Source organism: Aulonocara sp. 'chitande type north' Nkhata Bay, linkage group LG11, assembly GCF_057382095.1.
Source record: "Aulonocara sp. 'chitande type north' Nkhata Bay isolate Kocher_YH1m ecotype deep benthic linkage group LG11, A_spYH_male_GT1.1, whole genome shotgun sequence".
Lineage (NCBI taxonomy): Eukaryota > Metazoa > Chordata > Actinopteri > Cichliformes > Cichlidae > Aulonocara > Aulonocara sp. 'chitande type north' Nkhata Bay.
Window position 1 is genome coordinate 35,276,242 of NC_141354.1, and position 16,322 is coordinate 35,292,563.

At 42.2% G+C, this 16,322-nt stretch overlaps 1 protein-coding gene across 2 annotated transcripts in view; it reads left to right on the forward strand.

Annotated features, from left to right (window-relative positions):
* znf385d (zinc finger protein 385D) overlaps positions 1-16,071 on the forward strand; it is a 101,059-nt gene extending 84,988 nt beyond the window's left edge. For both annotated transcript variants that reach the window (XM_086312330.1, XM_086312328.1), the window contains 4 exons: positions 637-984; positions 2,399-2,580; positions 5,754-5,855; positions 14,965-16,071. In XM_086312330.1, coding sequence (XP_086168456.1) covers positions 637-984; positions 2,399-2,580; positions 5,754-5,855; positions 14,965-15,216 — 884 coding nt within the window. In that variant the 3' untranslated portion in view covers positions 15,217-16,071. The remainder of the gene's footprint in view (positions 1-636; positions 985-2,398; positions 2,581-5,753; positions 5,856-14,964) is intronic.
* The last annotated feature ends 251 nt before the right edge of the window (positions 16,072-16,322 follow it).

A 16,322-nucleotide genomic window follows, 5' to 3' on the forward strand; every position in this document is an offset into this window, starting at 1 on the left:
GTTTGATTACACAGCTGATCATCTTAAATACCTGAAACAGCTCATGAATACATATCTGCAGAGTCCCCCTCTCACCGTGGTTTTTAGATGCAGCGTTTTCCATTTGCAATATGATACAGATGCCTTGCCTTCAAGTATCAGTCAATACTAGTGCTGAACTAGTTCCAGTTTAATGAGTTATGAAATATTGTTAGGAGTTAGGAGATACTCTAACAATGTATCCCTAGTTTGTGTATATTGTGCAAAGGGTGTTATCCTTAAGGATGGCACACTGAGACTGATTTCTGGCTGGACACGGCACGCAATAGGATAGAGAAAAGAAACAAAGCTCATGAACATAGAAAAGGAGAAGAGAGAGAGACAGAGGCAAAAAAAGTAGGGCAGCACTGCAGGCATGGGCTGCATAGCAGTGTACAGCAGTACCTCTTTTACTTTAGATCAATATTTCATGTTATGTTCTTTAATAAAGCAAACAAATAAAAATAGAAATGATCCTGTGAAGTCTCAATAAAAACACATTAAGCCACCTGTTGGGTGAACACCACATGAATAAAACATTTCTGTCCGTGAATGATGGATGGAGCAATATGATTCAAACCAAAGACATTTCTTTGTGTGATTTATTTCTCCCTACAGATGGCCTCCCTGGAACAGCGCCCCTAGCGCTTTCCCCCGTGCTCAGAACAGCACAACCCCTGGCATCCTTGGCGACCCCTACCACGCCGTCGCCAGCACCTGTGGCCTCGCTGACAGTGCCGAGCAGCACGGCGGCCGCAGCCCCAGAGACTACCTCAGCTGCTGGGGGAGACGAGGGGCACTCGAAGCTAGATTCCCCGTCAGAACCCGACCTCCCGGAGCCCGATGCCGAACCCGAAGCGGAGACAGACGCAGAAACGGAGGAGGAGAAAGCTCGCCGTCTTCTCTACTGCTCCCTCTGCAAAGTGGCAGTCAACTCCGCATCACAGCTGGAGGCTCACAATAGCGGTGAGAGACGTGTGCCAAGATTTGCCGCAAACGTGGAGAGTTTGAGTGGATGACAGACCTTTTTTTTCTCCCCCAAACTTGAAACAAAACAACAAAAGTAAGGTTGGCTCTGCTGTACGAATGAGGTGTTTACCTGCTGGTTGTGTTTTTCTCAGTGAACACGGACTCTGCATGATTGTTTCATTGCTGGGTTCCTTCAGTGTTCAAGCGTTTGTTTGTCGTTATTGTAGAGTTATCTCCGCTGTCTTCAGCAATCATTCCGGGGCTTGAAAAAACACAATTCTTCAATTATCCTTCTGTAGTTTCCATAGGAACCTTTTATCAAACTTTAATCAGGTATTGTGAGACATCCTTGCTTTTGAAAACAAAGCAGTCATTGTTTCAAACAAATTTCTCATACTGCATTCACACACAAACACACAGACACAACACAGGGAAATGACAGTACACTGAGTCATCTTTGCTTTCAGTCTGAGGTTGTTCCTCTGCTTCTGCCTGCGATATCTTTGTTTTAAACATTGACTTTTTCATTAAAGTTTCAACAACATAAAACAGTCAAATAAAGATTTCTAAACAGTTTCTCCACCATGAAAACACCGAACACTTACTGAAATACTCATCGGGCAGCTGGATTTCACAAGTGACCACAAAGCTCTACACGAATTCACACAAATCAAGCTTCTTCATTACAGAGTATTTGGTCATCTCATAAACATTCGACCAGCTTTGCAGCCCATTGTTGTCAACAGTATTTTTAAGCAGTTGTAAAAGCTAAAATATTCCGTTTGCTTTTGATTAAGGAAAAGTCCGTCTTTGGGTTCAGTGCTTGAGTTCAATTGGCAGTGACAGTTTTGCATAAACTTGGATCTCCTTCTTTTAGCTCTTCAACCTGTTGGATTACACCACGGAGCTACAAGAGCTGGACCTAAATATATCTGGATTAAACGAATGGCTTTCAAATAGCGGTTGCATCGTTTGCCAGAAGTTTGCCCAAAAATCATTTCAATTTGAAATGTAGTGATTTCCTGCTGAATAATGAACAGCTTAACATGCTAATTTACTGCATAAGTGCCCCATATTAGTGACATCTGTGTTGATGACTTGAGCTTCTGTTTGAGTGAAACTGAAACAAGTTCAGAAGAGTTTTTGGTTGAACCAGTGAACCAGTCTTGGCCCTTGTAGCTAAGTGCTCGGGGAGGTATCGTTCCAGGGAGTGACGTACAACCGGGCCCTTACTCTCTAGCCCTGAGGAGTATTTGGTCAAAAGGTCAACTTTCAGTGCGTTTAATAGGACTGTTCACTTACTTTGATCTGTGACATAAGGATAATATAAAAGTTGACCCCTTTTCCTCAGGTGGCCTCTGTTGAGTCAGATTCATGTACTGACCAAACTGCTTCCTGTTTGAACCTGCAGGTACGAAGCACAAGACGATGCTCGAGGCCAGGAGCGGTGTGGGTTCCATCAAGTCTTTTCCTCGAGCAGGAGTCAAAAGCAAACTGGCTACATCCTCCAAATCATCCACAGGCCTGCAGAACAAAACGTTTTACTGTGAGACATGTGACGTGCACGTCAACTCAGAGACTCAGCTAAAACAGGTGAGAGATATAAACGGAGCCCGAGACACTCGCTCAGTAGTAAACTGGAAAATGGATTTCTGTGTAAAATTGATCACAAGATCTTATTAAACAAGCAAAGCCGGATACGGATTAGACTGACATTAAATCAAAATTTTTATAATAATATGGCATTTTACTCATCATGTTCATCGTGCATTATAAATATCAAAGAAAATTAAAAGTCATCAACGTCTTTTTTTTATTATTCAGTGAATCATTTGGCTTTTGAGGGAGCAGTCTCGAAATATTCTAATTTGTGAAAGGATTGATTTTATTTCCATATCTGTCAAACACATTCCCTGCATTTGGAAATGGAAATAAAACCCAGTGCATGACATACAATAGCTAAATGAAACTTAGCTTCATATTTTCATTGCTATTATTAAAAAAAGGTCTGTTTGGAGGTTTACCACTTTCTTTAATGCCATTGTGACTTTATTAGATCAGACTGGGGGAGGATATATAATAAGTTAAAGTAAAAACAATATGTTTGATTGAATAAATGTGTATCCAAATGAGTCATTTCACAGTTTAGGGGAAAGGAGGATGGCTAGACTGGAAAACTGACACAAACATTAGAACTTGTAAGTGCAATTTTTCTATGACTGCCTTTCACTAAGGGTACCACAGTGGTATTGTGGTTAGTGTCAGTGGTTTGACTCTCCTCGTCAGTTTGTTGTGCGTAGCTTCCATTTTCTCCTTGTGCCTACAGTGTCATATGGACTGTTGAAGATCTGAAACACAGAATGCAGATAACGCAAACAAAAACCAAACTACTTTCAGCTGAAAAAAGGTCAAAGACACAACAGAAGAGCAGAAAATCCTGGAAGATAAACACAAGAACTCAGATTATAAATAGTAAGCAAGGTAGCATGGAGAAGCATTCGCAGACAGCTCGACAAGGACAAAAGGAAACAAGGCTTTACATACAGTACACAGCAGACTGATTACTCATGAGAAACAGGAGGGAGAGGAAAACAGGTGATCACAATTAACAACAGGATAAAACAGTCAGGGAATCAGGGGAAGACAGAAAGGAAGCAAAAGTGACACAGGACATGAAGGAAAACAGGAACCAACCAAAGCAGACATGAATACCAACTCTAAACAAAGATATACGAGGACGGGAAACAAACACAGTACAAACACATCTCATAAACACAGTATGAGAGGGAGAAACTCTGGGAAAACTGCGACTATAAAATAATTACCATTGGCATCTCAGACTTAAGAAACCGAGATGGTCATTGGGCCTTGACACCATCTGCTACTGCACTGCAGGCTGACGCATGAAGTCTGTGTTACAGTTGGTGCAAATCAATTGGGAGGTCCTGGTTTAGGTGGTTGCCACAGGGCGCATCCTCTCTGCAGTGACCTGACCTCTCCAAAGATCACCAGGCAGCGGAAGAGCTTTTCCTTTGTCCTTCTTAAAACATAGCTTGGGATGACTGACTTTTTATGGTGCTCTGAGCTAGCTGTCCACAGCTAGCTTCTTATCCTCCATGTGACAAACATACCCCAACCAACACAGGCAGCGTTGGTTCAACAAGCAGAATGTGCTTGGCTGTTTCAGGGTGTCTTGGTGTGAAATGCAGTCCTGTCATCTACCAATCTTAAACCTGAATATATTAAATAACAAGTCCTTGTTTGGTTAATTGGTGATCTTTAACTTGGCCGCAGGTGTGAGTGTCTGTTTTTCAGTGCCATCTGAGACTGCAGATGAAGGCAGGAAAGCACAGTACACTACATTATTATTTTAAACATATTACTATAAAACTTGCAGTTACCTGCAGCTGCTGGGAGAGCAAATTCATCCTCGCCTCGAGATATGAACCTGCCGCTTATGGATGTTTCTTTCAGTTGAGGATTATTTTATTATTATTCTGTGATGTTTGAATGTCTGAATCTGAAAAATGGTATTTTGTTCCTCTTTGAAAACGAACTTATATAAGGTCACGTACGAGTCAGACTGGATTTTAAGAGCAACTAGTAATGAGTTTTGCCTTTATTCCTGTTGGATATCTGTCTGAGGTCTTTATGAATACGGAAATCCTTAAAAAATTTTATAAAAAAAGCTGGTTAAAGTGTGCGGTCAAGGAGTTGCCTGTTTTAATTTTAGATTAAGTGAGGTACGATAAGAGGTGACAAAGATGCAACTGTGACTGAAATAGCTTTGTGTGTATCTTTATAGCTCCTGTGGGACGCTGTGCAAATCTTCTTTTCTTGTAGTGCTGATCATTCTGTCATGTGGGGAACGTCTTCTACAGTAGCTGAAGACCACTCTGTTTAGTCTGAGCTAACCTCGAGTTCTCTCCCTGAAGACAGACGGGATTTGTATGAATTTTTCATGCGAGGACTTTTGCTGAGTACTTCTGAACAGCAGCAATTCTCTGTGAAAAGAATCCAGCATGAAACATTTTAGTTAGAGCTGAAAGCAGAAGAAAAGTATGATTGTTAAGCCCACTGCAAGGACTTGTGAAATTTAGACACAGCCAGAAATTTTCCTTTTGTTGTCAGCATGTACCCACTCTGAATTTGCTGGCTTTAGGTCAGACTGTAATTCTCTGTCTTCTGTTTTATTGGTTTATTCAGATCTGGCCCGAATCTCCAAGGGTTTCAAAATGAATTGTATTTAACAATGGGATATACTGTGGCATTTAGTAAAAAGCTCTGCAGTGTAACTTGCAGCGATAGAAGTGCAGACATTTTCACCACAGGTGTGAAAACCATAAAGCTGTAAGATCTTTTGCCATGAGTCAAGAGGTATGTTTTTGGTTATTGTACCTCCTTTTCTGTTCCCCGAGTGATGCCTCCCAATCTATTTTCATTTGACTGTTTCTGTACAAGTACAAACCATGTTCACATTAACAGATTGGTGCACACATTCAAAACACTTTACCACATTTGCACATTTTATTGCTGCGGTACTGCAGTTCTAGGGTAAGAGGCTGTCTCAGACAGATTGTTATGAAACTGAATGTGGATATTTTTCAGTAAAGCATGAAGAGGACTCCCTGCTCTGTGTGTTGGAGGTGGTTTAATGATTAAGTCAGAAAAACAAATGACTTAATAGTCATTTTAATATTGGAATAACCGCAGTAAAAGGACAACATTAAAGTGTGACTCGTTTTGAATCTGTCTCTCATTTCCAGCACATCAGCAGCCGGCGTCATAAAGACCGAGCAGCAGGTAAACCAGCCAAACCGAAATATAGCCCCTACAGCAAACCACAGAAAGGCCAGACCAAGCAGCCGGTGAGTCACTGCACACCTCTGTTATCTTATCAGCAACACGGGTCCAGACTGCTGCGTTACAAAGCAGGATTTAGCCAGATTTAGCCCTGGGTTTTTTAGCAGAGATACACCAACTTCAATTTTCTGGGCCGATCCTAATTTTAGGAAATATAACTTACAGCGTACACCTTTCTTTTCTTTGTGGGAATTTCTAATTTATATTCACAGTAAAACACTAATCATGTGATAACATATCAGTTTTTCTCCATTTGTGCTCCAGGTTAGAGGAACTTTTATCATTTTTACTCAAACAAATCTCGGTATAAACTGATTCTGGTTAATAGTCAGAGCAGAAAAGAAGTAACTGCAACTACCTGATCTAACATGCTTTACATGTTTGTCTCATAATGCTACTCTGTGGTGGTGTTATTGACTGATAAGAGTTACAGCTGATAAATGGTGAATAACACTTACTGTACCTGAAATTACTGGAATACAAATAAAGGAAGTCTTCTACAAGCAGACGCAGGTCGAGCTGTAGAAACTGAATGTTTCTGCCTTGACGTTAACAGACTATTATGTATTACATGTGTTTTATGGAATATCTGTGTGCCATTCATTTTTTTTTGTATCGATTTAGGTGTTTACACAGCACATTACTACCAAGCGTAACAATGGCAGGTTGCAGCAATCAAAGCTCAGCTTATAGACCGATACATGTGACCCTGACCAACCGAGCTTTGTGTTAACAACCCAGTTTGAGATTGTGGTTACCACAACGGCGGTTATCAGCTTGCTTTGTTAATCCACCTTAAAAAAAGTTGTGCTTGTCGTGTCATTTCAGTCTCTGTAAAAATGGACTGAAGTGTTGCTTGCTTTGGACATAGAGGAAAAAGTGATGCAGATCTTTAAATATATATATATATATATATATATATATATATATATATATATATATACATACATATATCCATCCATCCATCCATCCATCCATCTTCATCCGCTTTGTCCGGGGCCGGGTCGCGGGGGCAGCAGCCTAAGCAAAGAGGCCCAGACCTCCCTCTCCCCAGCCACCTCCTCCAGCTTATCCGGGGGAATACCAAGGCGTTCCCAGGCCAGCCGAGAGATATAATCTCTCCAGCGTGTCCTGGGTCTGCCCCGGGGCCTCCTCCCGGTGGGACATGCCTGGAACACCTCACCCAGGAGGCGCCCAGGGGGCATCCTTGTCAGATGCCCGAACCACCTCAGCTGGCTCCTTTCGATGTGGAGCAGCAGCTGCTCTACTCTGAGCCCCTCCCGGATGGCCGAACTTCTCACCCTATCTCTAAGGGAGAGGCCAGCCACCCTTCGGAGGAAGCTCATTTCTGCCGCTTGTATCCGCGATCTCGTTCTTTCGGTCACTACCCACAGCTCGTGGCCATAGGTGAGGGTAGGGACGTAGATCGACCGGTAAATTGAGAGCTTCGCTTTTACACTCAGCTCCCTCTTCACCACGACGGACCATATATATATATATATATATATATATATATATATATATATATATATATATATATATATATATAAGGGGTGCAACGATACACAAAATTCACGGTTCGGTTCGATACTTTGGTGTCACGGTTCAATATTTTTTTGATACAAAAAAAATGTTCATGCCTTTTTAATTTGTCATTTATTCTACATATATTATTATAAATATATATTTTAACTCAAAAGTACAGTTTTTAAATTTAATGTTGCTGAAACAACAAAGTAATAAAAAAATAAATCTAGCTGATCGAGGAATCACTCATCTTTGGAAAAGAGAGTTTATTACAGAGAAATGGCTCTTTCCAAAATAAAAGCTATACTATACGCTTCTTCTGGGCTATATTCTCAGCAGCATATTAAACATATCAGGTCCCCATAAGGAGAATCATGTGCTAACGGCTGTCTAAATGACTCGGATAAAGTTAGTAGCATGCGTGCTTGTTGTTTTTGTCTGCTTCCACTTGTCTTTGCACTAGGATGATGTCAGCTTAAATGTGCAGTCATATTCGTTGTGTTCCCACTAGTGCTGTCAGCGTTAATCTCGTTGAAATGACGTCAACGCCACAACACGGCAAATCTCCGTTAACGCCCCGTGCGGGGCTGGACGGCCAACACCTTAACGAGCTAACTGCGCTAACACACTAGTTCCCACCCATGTAATTGAGCATTAACTTAACTTCTGTCTCGCTAGCTTGCCCTGCGCTCAGTGAATCTGCGTTCGACTACTCCGCCTAGGCTGCACTGTCGAGCGCAGATCCACTGAGCGCTTAACACAGACAGCATCGTCAGAAGGAAGAGCGCATGGCAAGCCAGCGAGACAGAAGTTAAGCTCTCCTTGCAAAATGACAAATTGAACCTCCCCCACCCTCATTCAGATCTGGCGTTTGGAATTATTTTGGTTTTCATGTGACGTATGACTCTGAAGGTAAGCGCATCATGGACTAAAGTAAAACAGTATGTTGGATGTGCCACGCAATGCTCAATTACATGGGTGGGAACTAGTGTGTTAGCGCAGTTAGCTCGTTAACGTGTTGGCCGTCTAGCCCCACGATCAGGGGTAGCTCGTTAAAGGAGATTGCCGTGTTGTGGCGTTAACGTCATTTCAACGAGATTAACGCTGACAGCACTAGTGGGAACACAACGAATATGACTGCACATTTACACAGACATCATCCTAGTGCAAAGACAAGTGGAAGCAGACAAAAACAACAAGCATGCATGCTACAAACTTTACCCGAGTCATTTAGACAGCCGTTAGCACATGATTCTCCTTATGGGGACCTGATATGTTTAATATTGTGGCGAGCTCAGACAAGGAGGAGACGGAGGTGTTGTTTCGTCTTGCTTCCCGTGAGCTAGCCAGGGAGCACAGCCGTTTATCGACATCTGCAGAAGAACACTGCCGCTAGCTAACTGCTCAGCGCGGCAACCGCACAGCAACAACAACAACACACAGGGCGCCCTCTGACCCCGGAAGGACACACCGTCGCAGCGAGAGGGCGTCACCCGTCACTATGGCAACATAAACAAAACAGAACTGTACAAACAGAACCCCGAACAGCCCTGACCCGCTACATAGCCCCACCTAAGGGGTCAGTCGTCCCCGACGACCCCATTACCCCACACAAAGTCCTCCAAATGTCCAGGTGCCTTCTTTTGGCGCACCGACCGGTCACGACCGGCGGGGGAAAAGTCACTCGGGTCAGAACATGGGGTGCCACCATCATCCCACTTCTGACACCAATGTGGCGAGCTCAGACAAGGAGGAGACGGAGGTGTCGTTTGGTCTTGCTTCCCGTGAGCTAGCCAGGGAGCACAGCCGTTTATTGACATCTGCAGAAGAACACTGCCGCTAGCTAACTGCTCAGCGCGGCAACCGCACAGCAACAACAACACACAAGGCGCCCTCTGACCCCGGAAGGACACACCGTCGCAGCGAGAGGGCGTCACCCGTCACTATGGCAACATAAACAAAACAGAACTGTACAAACAGAACCCCGAACAGCCCTGACCCGCTACAATATGCTGCTGAGAATATAGCCCAGAAGAAGCGTATAGTATAGCTTTTATTTTGGAAAGAGCCATTTCTCTGTAATAAACTCTCTTTTCCAAAGATGAGTGATTCCTCAATCAGATACAGGGCTCGCAAAATCGCTAGCCCGACGTCCCGGGGCTAGCGATTTTTCCAGTCGGGCTACCAAAATCTATCTCTGCCCTGCCCATCGAGCTATTGTAGGAAGGAAAAATATATGTCAATGCTTTTGCATTCTTTCGGAAATGTAGCTGGGTAATTATGTCGTTGGCATCGATGAGCCACTGTCAATATGTGACATATTGAAATCACGTTTGAATTTGCGCTTGTTTTTTTGCTTTCACTTTGCAATCGCGCGAACTGTGTATAGAGAGCGACAGTAGGCCTACTGATTGGTGAGTGATGATAATTTGCGCACCAATTCCTCTGACATCGTCTCATCAATCGTTAGCTTACTATGCAAACATGACAAGTGAAATCTCCCGCAGCAAGCTTAAACATACGAGAGGTTGATCGCGCAGAGAATTGCTGAGCTTATGTGTGTGTGTGTAAAAGCAGCAGGATATATATTTTAGTTCTGCTGAGCCAAATAAGATAGGTCAGGGTGAAGAAGTGACAGCCAAAGAAAAGCTTACCACAAAACGGAAAAGTTATGACAAATCAGACTATAAGGCAAAAAGAAAGTGCAGCTTTATGGTTTCATGGACAAAAGAATTTCTGTGGCTGCAATATGACGAGCTAAATAACCAGGGCTGCACATAAGTGGTCCGCAGGTGCGCATTCGCTGTCAAAATAAAAAACGCGCACAAGATAAGAAGTTGCAACGCGTGTTTGTATACATAAGATTTTCAGGAGGAGGACAGACATTTGTTTAGAACTCTTAAAGATGTCGAAGAAGCTCCTTTAAGCAATTACTGTGATGTTCCTCCACCTCCAAAGAAATGTCAGAAGGAGTCCGAACCACAAAAGAAGCGCGTATTCTCGGAAAAGTGGTTGCAGGAGGTGAGCTGGCTTCAAACAAATGATGAACGCACAGAGATGTGGTGCGGAATGTGCCGTGAAAATCCCACTCTAGCGGACAAAAACAGCCTTTTATATGGACGCAAACGCGCGTTGCAACTTCTTATCTGGTGCGCGTCTTTTATTTTGACAGCGAATGCGCACATGCGGACCACTTATGTGCACCCGTGTAAATAACATAATGTTCTGCCGGGTGTGTTGTTGGTTTTCTCTCGATTTCTGAGTCCACAAGCGCCTTTGTTACTGGGACCAGTCATTTTAAGAAAGGCCCCCATTAGAACCCATGAAAAATGCAAGAAATGCATTATTGCTCAGTCTGCAATATCTTTCCCAGAACAAACACCAATTGCAAATAACATACTAAAAATAAACCTGAAAAATCTGTTTAGAACAGCGTACTATGTTGCAAAGAGTGAACTACCGCTGGCAAAATTTAGCAGTCTTTGCAAACTTCAAAAAGCAAATGGCCTAGATCTTGGTTCCACTTGTCTCTTACCCGTGACTTCAGTGGAAATTTCAAATTCAGGATCTGACACAGACTGATTCATGTCCTACACAGTTCTTACAAGTTCATAGAAATTTCTGTTCAATTAGAACCAAGTATTTGAGTTGATGATTGTAATTTTTATACAATGTTGTAATTTGTTTTTCAACAATTTTTTGATTAATGTTTTGTTTCCTTTACAATATTATACTTTAATGTATAATATTGTAAAGGAAACAAAACATCAATCAAAAAATTGCTCTCTTTTTTATTCGGGCTAGATGTATATATGTATATAGATGTGTATATATAATGTGTGTGTGTGTATATATGTATGTGTGTATATATATATATATATATATATATATATATATATATATCCTTAGGGACTAGTAAAGCGCTGTATATATATAATATATGGAAAAAAAAGAAGGAAATCGAGTCGTGCTGGCAGAAAATGGTTAATCCTGTGAATTCACAAGTTAATATATGGATTTTGCCACTGTCAGTGCTGCTGTTTATTTCTGATACATGATAGCTGCATATTAAAGGTGTGAAAGCTACAAAGTGCGTTCAGGTCTGGCGCACTCCTTTAGCCCAATGACAAAGGTGTCAAAACACTTCATCTAGTTTTTCACAAGATTAAAGTGAAATAAATGTTATTGACTGAATGTTCTCTGCAACAAATAATAGACTAATTGATTTTTCTAATCTGTGCTCTTGTGGCTGCGACTTCAGCAGCATAGAACAGACGTGGCAGCAGATTGGGAATTTTCTGCATCACCAACCGAATGCATGCAAATTCCAGACAGTTTGTGCTGCTCAGATTTTACTGCATGGCTTTATTTAGCAGTGTTACTAACGGCAGCCCATCAAGCTCCCTGTAAAATAAAATAAAAACATATTGCACAAAACTATGAGCAGAACCCGCTCTTGACCATGTCACATGCTTAACATAGGTCACCATGGCGACCTAGCCAGGCAAATAAATAAAGCTGTTATCGTGAAATCTCTGGCTTTGGGCTCAGCACACCTTACTACCCCATTAATCTCCAACTAACCCCTCGGGGTATGTTGATCCTGCTTTGTTAGAAAGGCCATCGGTATCAACACAACAGGCAAAGTGACTCCCAGCTAATGGGCTCCTGGAAGACCGACTCATCAACCCACGAGCAGCACTTTGTAGATCCTTTGTCTTTCTCTCCTTTTCTAACCTCTTCCAGGTGCTGCAGCTTCTTGTTGTCGTACTTTGTTTTTGTGGGAAAGAACAGAAAACAAACCAACACTCAATGTCAGCTCTCATAACAGGATCACCCCTTATCCAGCTTTTATTAAAAACCTGTGACAGTGTGCGATGCCATTTAATTTGAAAACTTGATATTTTATTGACAAAAATGGCACGGCTGAAGGCTTTTCTGAGCCAGCGTGCTGGAGGTGGAAGGCAGGCTCGCGTTGAACGCTGTTTAGACTTGATTGTAAATGTCAGTTTTAACTTATTTGGAGTGCCCCAGACTGTGGTCTTCAGCATCACAGCAGTTCATATTAGAGTCAGGCAAGCTGACAAACCGCAGAGTAAGAGAAATGCACTGAAAAGAAAACTTTCAAGTACTTTCTTGAGGTCATTGTTTAACTTTCTGGCATTTTGTAGAAAACTCGATCTCTCTCGCACTCCCAGCGAGTTGAGACAACTGCTAAAGGATTTTTGAGTGTCATATGACACATGATTAGCAGCATGCAATAATGAGCCCTATGGAATCAAAGTGGGGAAGATAAAGGACAGCCGAACTTTTCATCTTACAAAAGAGGCACCAGAAAAGCGCATTCATCACACCCACTGTTTGCTGAGACGAAGCATGGGGGTTACCAGTGTGGGGGAAATGACTTTTTCTGAAACCCATCATTGACTGAGTTAACGGAGAGGAGCTTCTCTGATGAGCACAGGGTAAAGAATGCATCCCACAGGGCTTCGGTGCCTGAATCAGTGATTGATAATCCATGACAAGTGCTGCCATACTGGTGCCATGAGAATACTGATACAGAAGATTAAGCCAGATAACTTTGGTGACCTTTAAACCCTTTTTTTAGGCTTTTCTTGGAGGTCAGACACTGTTTGTGTCCCTGTCACATCATGAGTTTTATATTCTGTCTTTAATTCCATTTTTTAGTCATTTTCCTTCTCTGTTAAAACTGTGAGAGTATATTATTAAAGCAGTTATCTCATTTTTGGACATAATCTCGATTATACGAAACACTGCCACTGAATTATTCTCATTATTAGGTCTGCAGAACTGGTTAGTAAGTTGAATAGGTTGAGTTGATGATAACACGGCTCAACAATATTGGACACACTCTCATCTCAGCTGTGGCAAATGCCAAAACTGTTTCAATTAGCAGCTGATTTCTGACACCTGTTTGATGCCCCATTGAAGTCTCTTGCCTCATCTCACAGCCTTAGCAATGCTGTCAGTTTTCTGCTTATATGCATTTTATTTACTACAGTTAAGTTTATCCCAGTTTAGAGTTTGAGTATGTTGCAGACACCACAGCACATCATCTGCCTCTGTCTCACCCACTCTGCTTGTTCTCCATCGCTGTAGCTCCATGACCCTTCCTTGCTCCATAATTAATGTCCTTTGCCCAACATACTTGCTCTCCCTGCTCAGTATCTGCTCAGACCATCTCAGCTTTGCCTCTCTAACTTTAAATCCAAACCGCTCGACCTGAGCTGCCCCTCTGATACTCTCATTTCTGAAAATCCTGTCTCTCCTTGTCGTTCAAACTAGAATCTTAGCATCTTCAACTCCAGCCACTTCAGCTCTGCCTCCTGGCAGCAGAGCAGCGGATTTTACAAAGGAAGATAAAACTGGAATATTAGAAAAATATAAGGAGCTTAAACACAGGATACAGACTGGAAGTAGCACAGCGGCTGTAGAGAGAACAGCGGTGTGAGCGTGTGAGAGGAAAAGCACTGCACATTTAGTTTATTTAGCCTATTGCTGTATGAATGTGTGAGACCTTTAAACAGTTTGGTCAGTGATACTGGAAGAGCTCTATTAGCTTAATAACGTTTACCCCATTCTAAGCCACATAAGAAATCCAGCATAAATGCAGAATGTGGAAGTTATCAATATCACAACTCTATCATTAAACTTTGGGAGAATCTGATGAATTAATATTGAATATTTCATTATATAATTAGACTTTAGTCAATGTGCAAATTCAGGAGGTGCAAATAGATGTCCGGCTTTAGGATCACGTTCATGCTTATCCAACAAAAAATAGTTCCCAGCCAACAGAGGAAAAAATATCAAGGAATAAATTTTTACTTTTTTTCATCTGGGAAAAAAAACGTCCACTATCCATGCAGAGCTCTGAGAATTGATGCTATTTTCTGGAGAACTGATAGTCAATAGGTCATGATTTCATATCTATTGATCACTAATCTGGAATGTGACTTGGGGCTGGAACCCCCTTCTATTACAGGAAATCTCACGTTAACCCTGAAGTTACCTGGAGAAGATAAAATCCTGTTTCATAATAAAGGCCTCTGGTCTCACAACCAACCTGTAAACAAAAACAGAAACTTAAGCAGGAAAAAGTAAATTTAATATGTTCAGTGAGCAAATACAAAGAGTTTCTGATGTGGTATGCAGGACCTATTTTAATTATCCAGCAGTTGAATAAAATGTTTGAACGTTGTAAAATGTGGGTCCAAGCAGACCGAGCAGGATTGGTAGTTTGTCTAATTTACAAACAGCAAAACTTGTCTTGATTTTAGCAGTTTAATTTAGATTTATGCTCCTGTCCTGGAAACTATTTGCTCTAACTTTAGATCACATTCAATAACCAAAAGCCATCTTGTTTTTTTAAAATGAAAGAATATTACATTCTTGTATCGCTGTGAAAACGTAACATACTAGGAATTGTATCCTGCCTGGTTTAGAGTATACGTTTACTTTGTGTGACAGCTTTGCAGAGATGTCTTGATTGTACCGTTCCCTTGCTCTCTCTATCCTGTGCACATATAAGGCTGTATTAACTGTTTTTTCCCCTGTCTCCACCAGATAAAATTGATTTTGGGGAAGGAGCGCCAGTGTCACCCTCTGACCACACAGATCATACCCGCTCACCTGGCGGCAGTGGCAGCAGCTGCCGCAGCCATCGGCAACTCTTTCACGCACCGCACGAACAGCGCCACTAATCACACCCCGACCCCTGCGCTCTTTCAGACACAAACCCTGCCTGCTGCACTGCTCCGCCCAGCCCCCGGGCCTGTCAGGACCTCCCATCCACAAGTCCTATTTGCCCCTTATTGACCCTTTCGACCCAGCTGGAGCTACTCTGCCTCTGCTCAAGGAACTGACCATACGGGTCACCCAGACCAGACCAGGAGTGCTTTCGGCAAACGTACTCCTTCTATGCATCCAGAATACTGAACATCATCGTGTCATTATCGGACCTGTACTGTTTCTCACCTCTCCTCATGTGGATTAACCTCCATTCAGAGCATCGGGTGCTTTCTCATGCTGGATTTATTTCTCTAATCTCACTGGACTTTACATGCTTTCTGTGCCATCCTGCTGCCCATGGCTCATGCCTAGACCCCAGACTTGAACCTACATTGTACCGCAATAATATATAAGACTAACCCCGTGAACTATGCAGTGTCATTATTTCATGAAGCGAGGCGCCGTTTGAGCTAAAATATGGTGGGGATATGCTTTCTGTAAAGATGCAGCGTGGCACTTAGATCACTGCTTTGGTGGAGGATTACTGTCACTCATAATTTAAAAGGTTGTTACAAATTGTAGGAGTGAGCAAAGCCCTCCTCTGTTCCCGTATGCACTTTAAGCCCCTCCTCCGTTGATGTCTACATTAGATGGTTAGACTATGTTAGATGGTTAGTATATGTTGTACTGTGTTTTTTGTATCCGTTCTTGCATAAGTGTGTGTGTGTGTGTGTGTGTGTGTGTGCGTGCGCACGCACGTGTGTGTGTGTGTGTGAGAGAGAGAGAGAGAGAGAGAGAGAGAAAGCTTTCCATCCACCATAAGCCATCCCAGTCGATATCCAGCACACATTGTCACTGACCATGTCTCGGGCCAGAGGGACCACAAAGGCTTGTCTGTGTTAACTGTCAATGTGTAAAAGGTGAACAGTTTAAAATAAAAGAGCCCTAATTTGTTAATGCTGGTGGCCATGACCAATTCATTGGATAAAATCACAGTTACAGTCATAGTATTCATATGAGCTTACAACATTGAGTTACATCAGCAAGTTCTGAATAATTCTTAACAATATTTGATCAACCAGTGTACAGCTGTGTAATTTCAATAATATTCATCCAGTTTTCAAACATTTCTAAAGAACACCACTAAAGTGAAAAGAAGATTATTTCCATGTGCAATAATTTATATGTGCTGC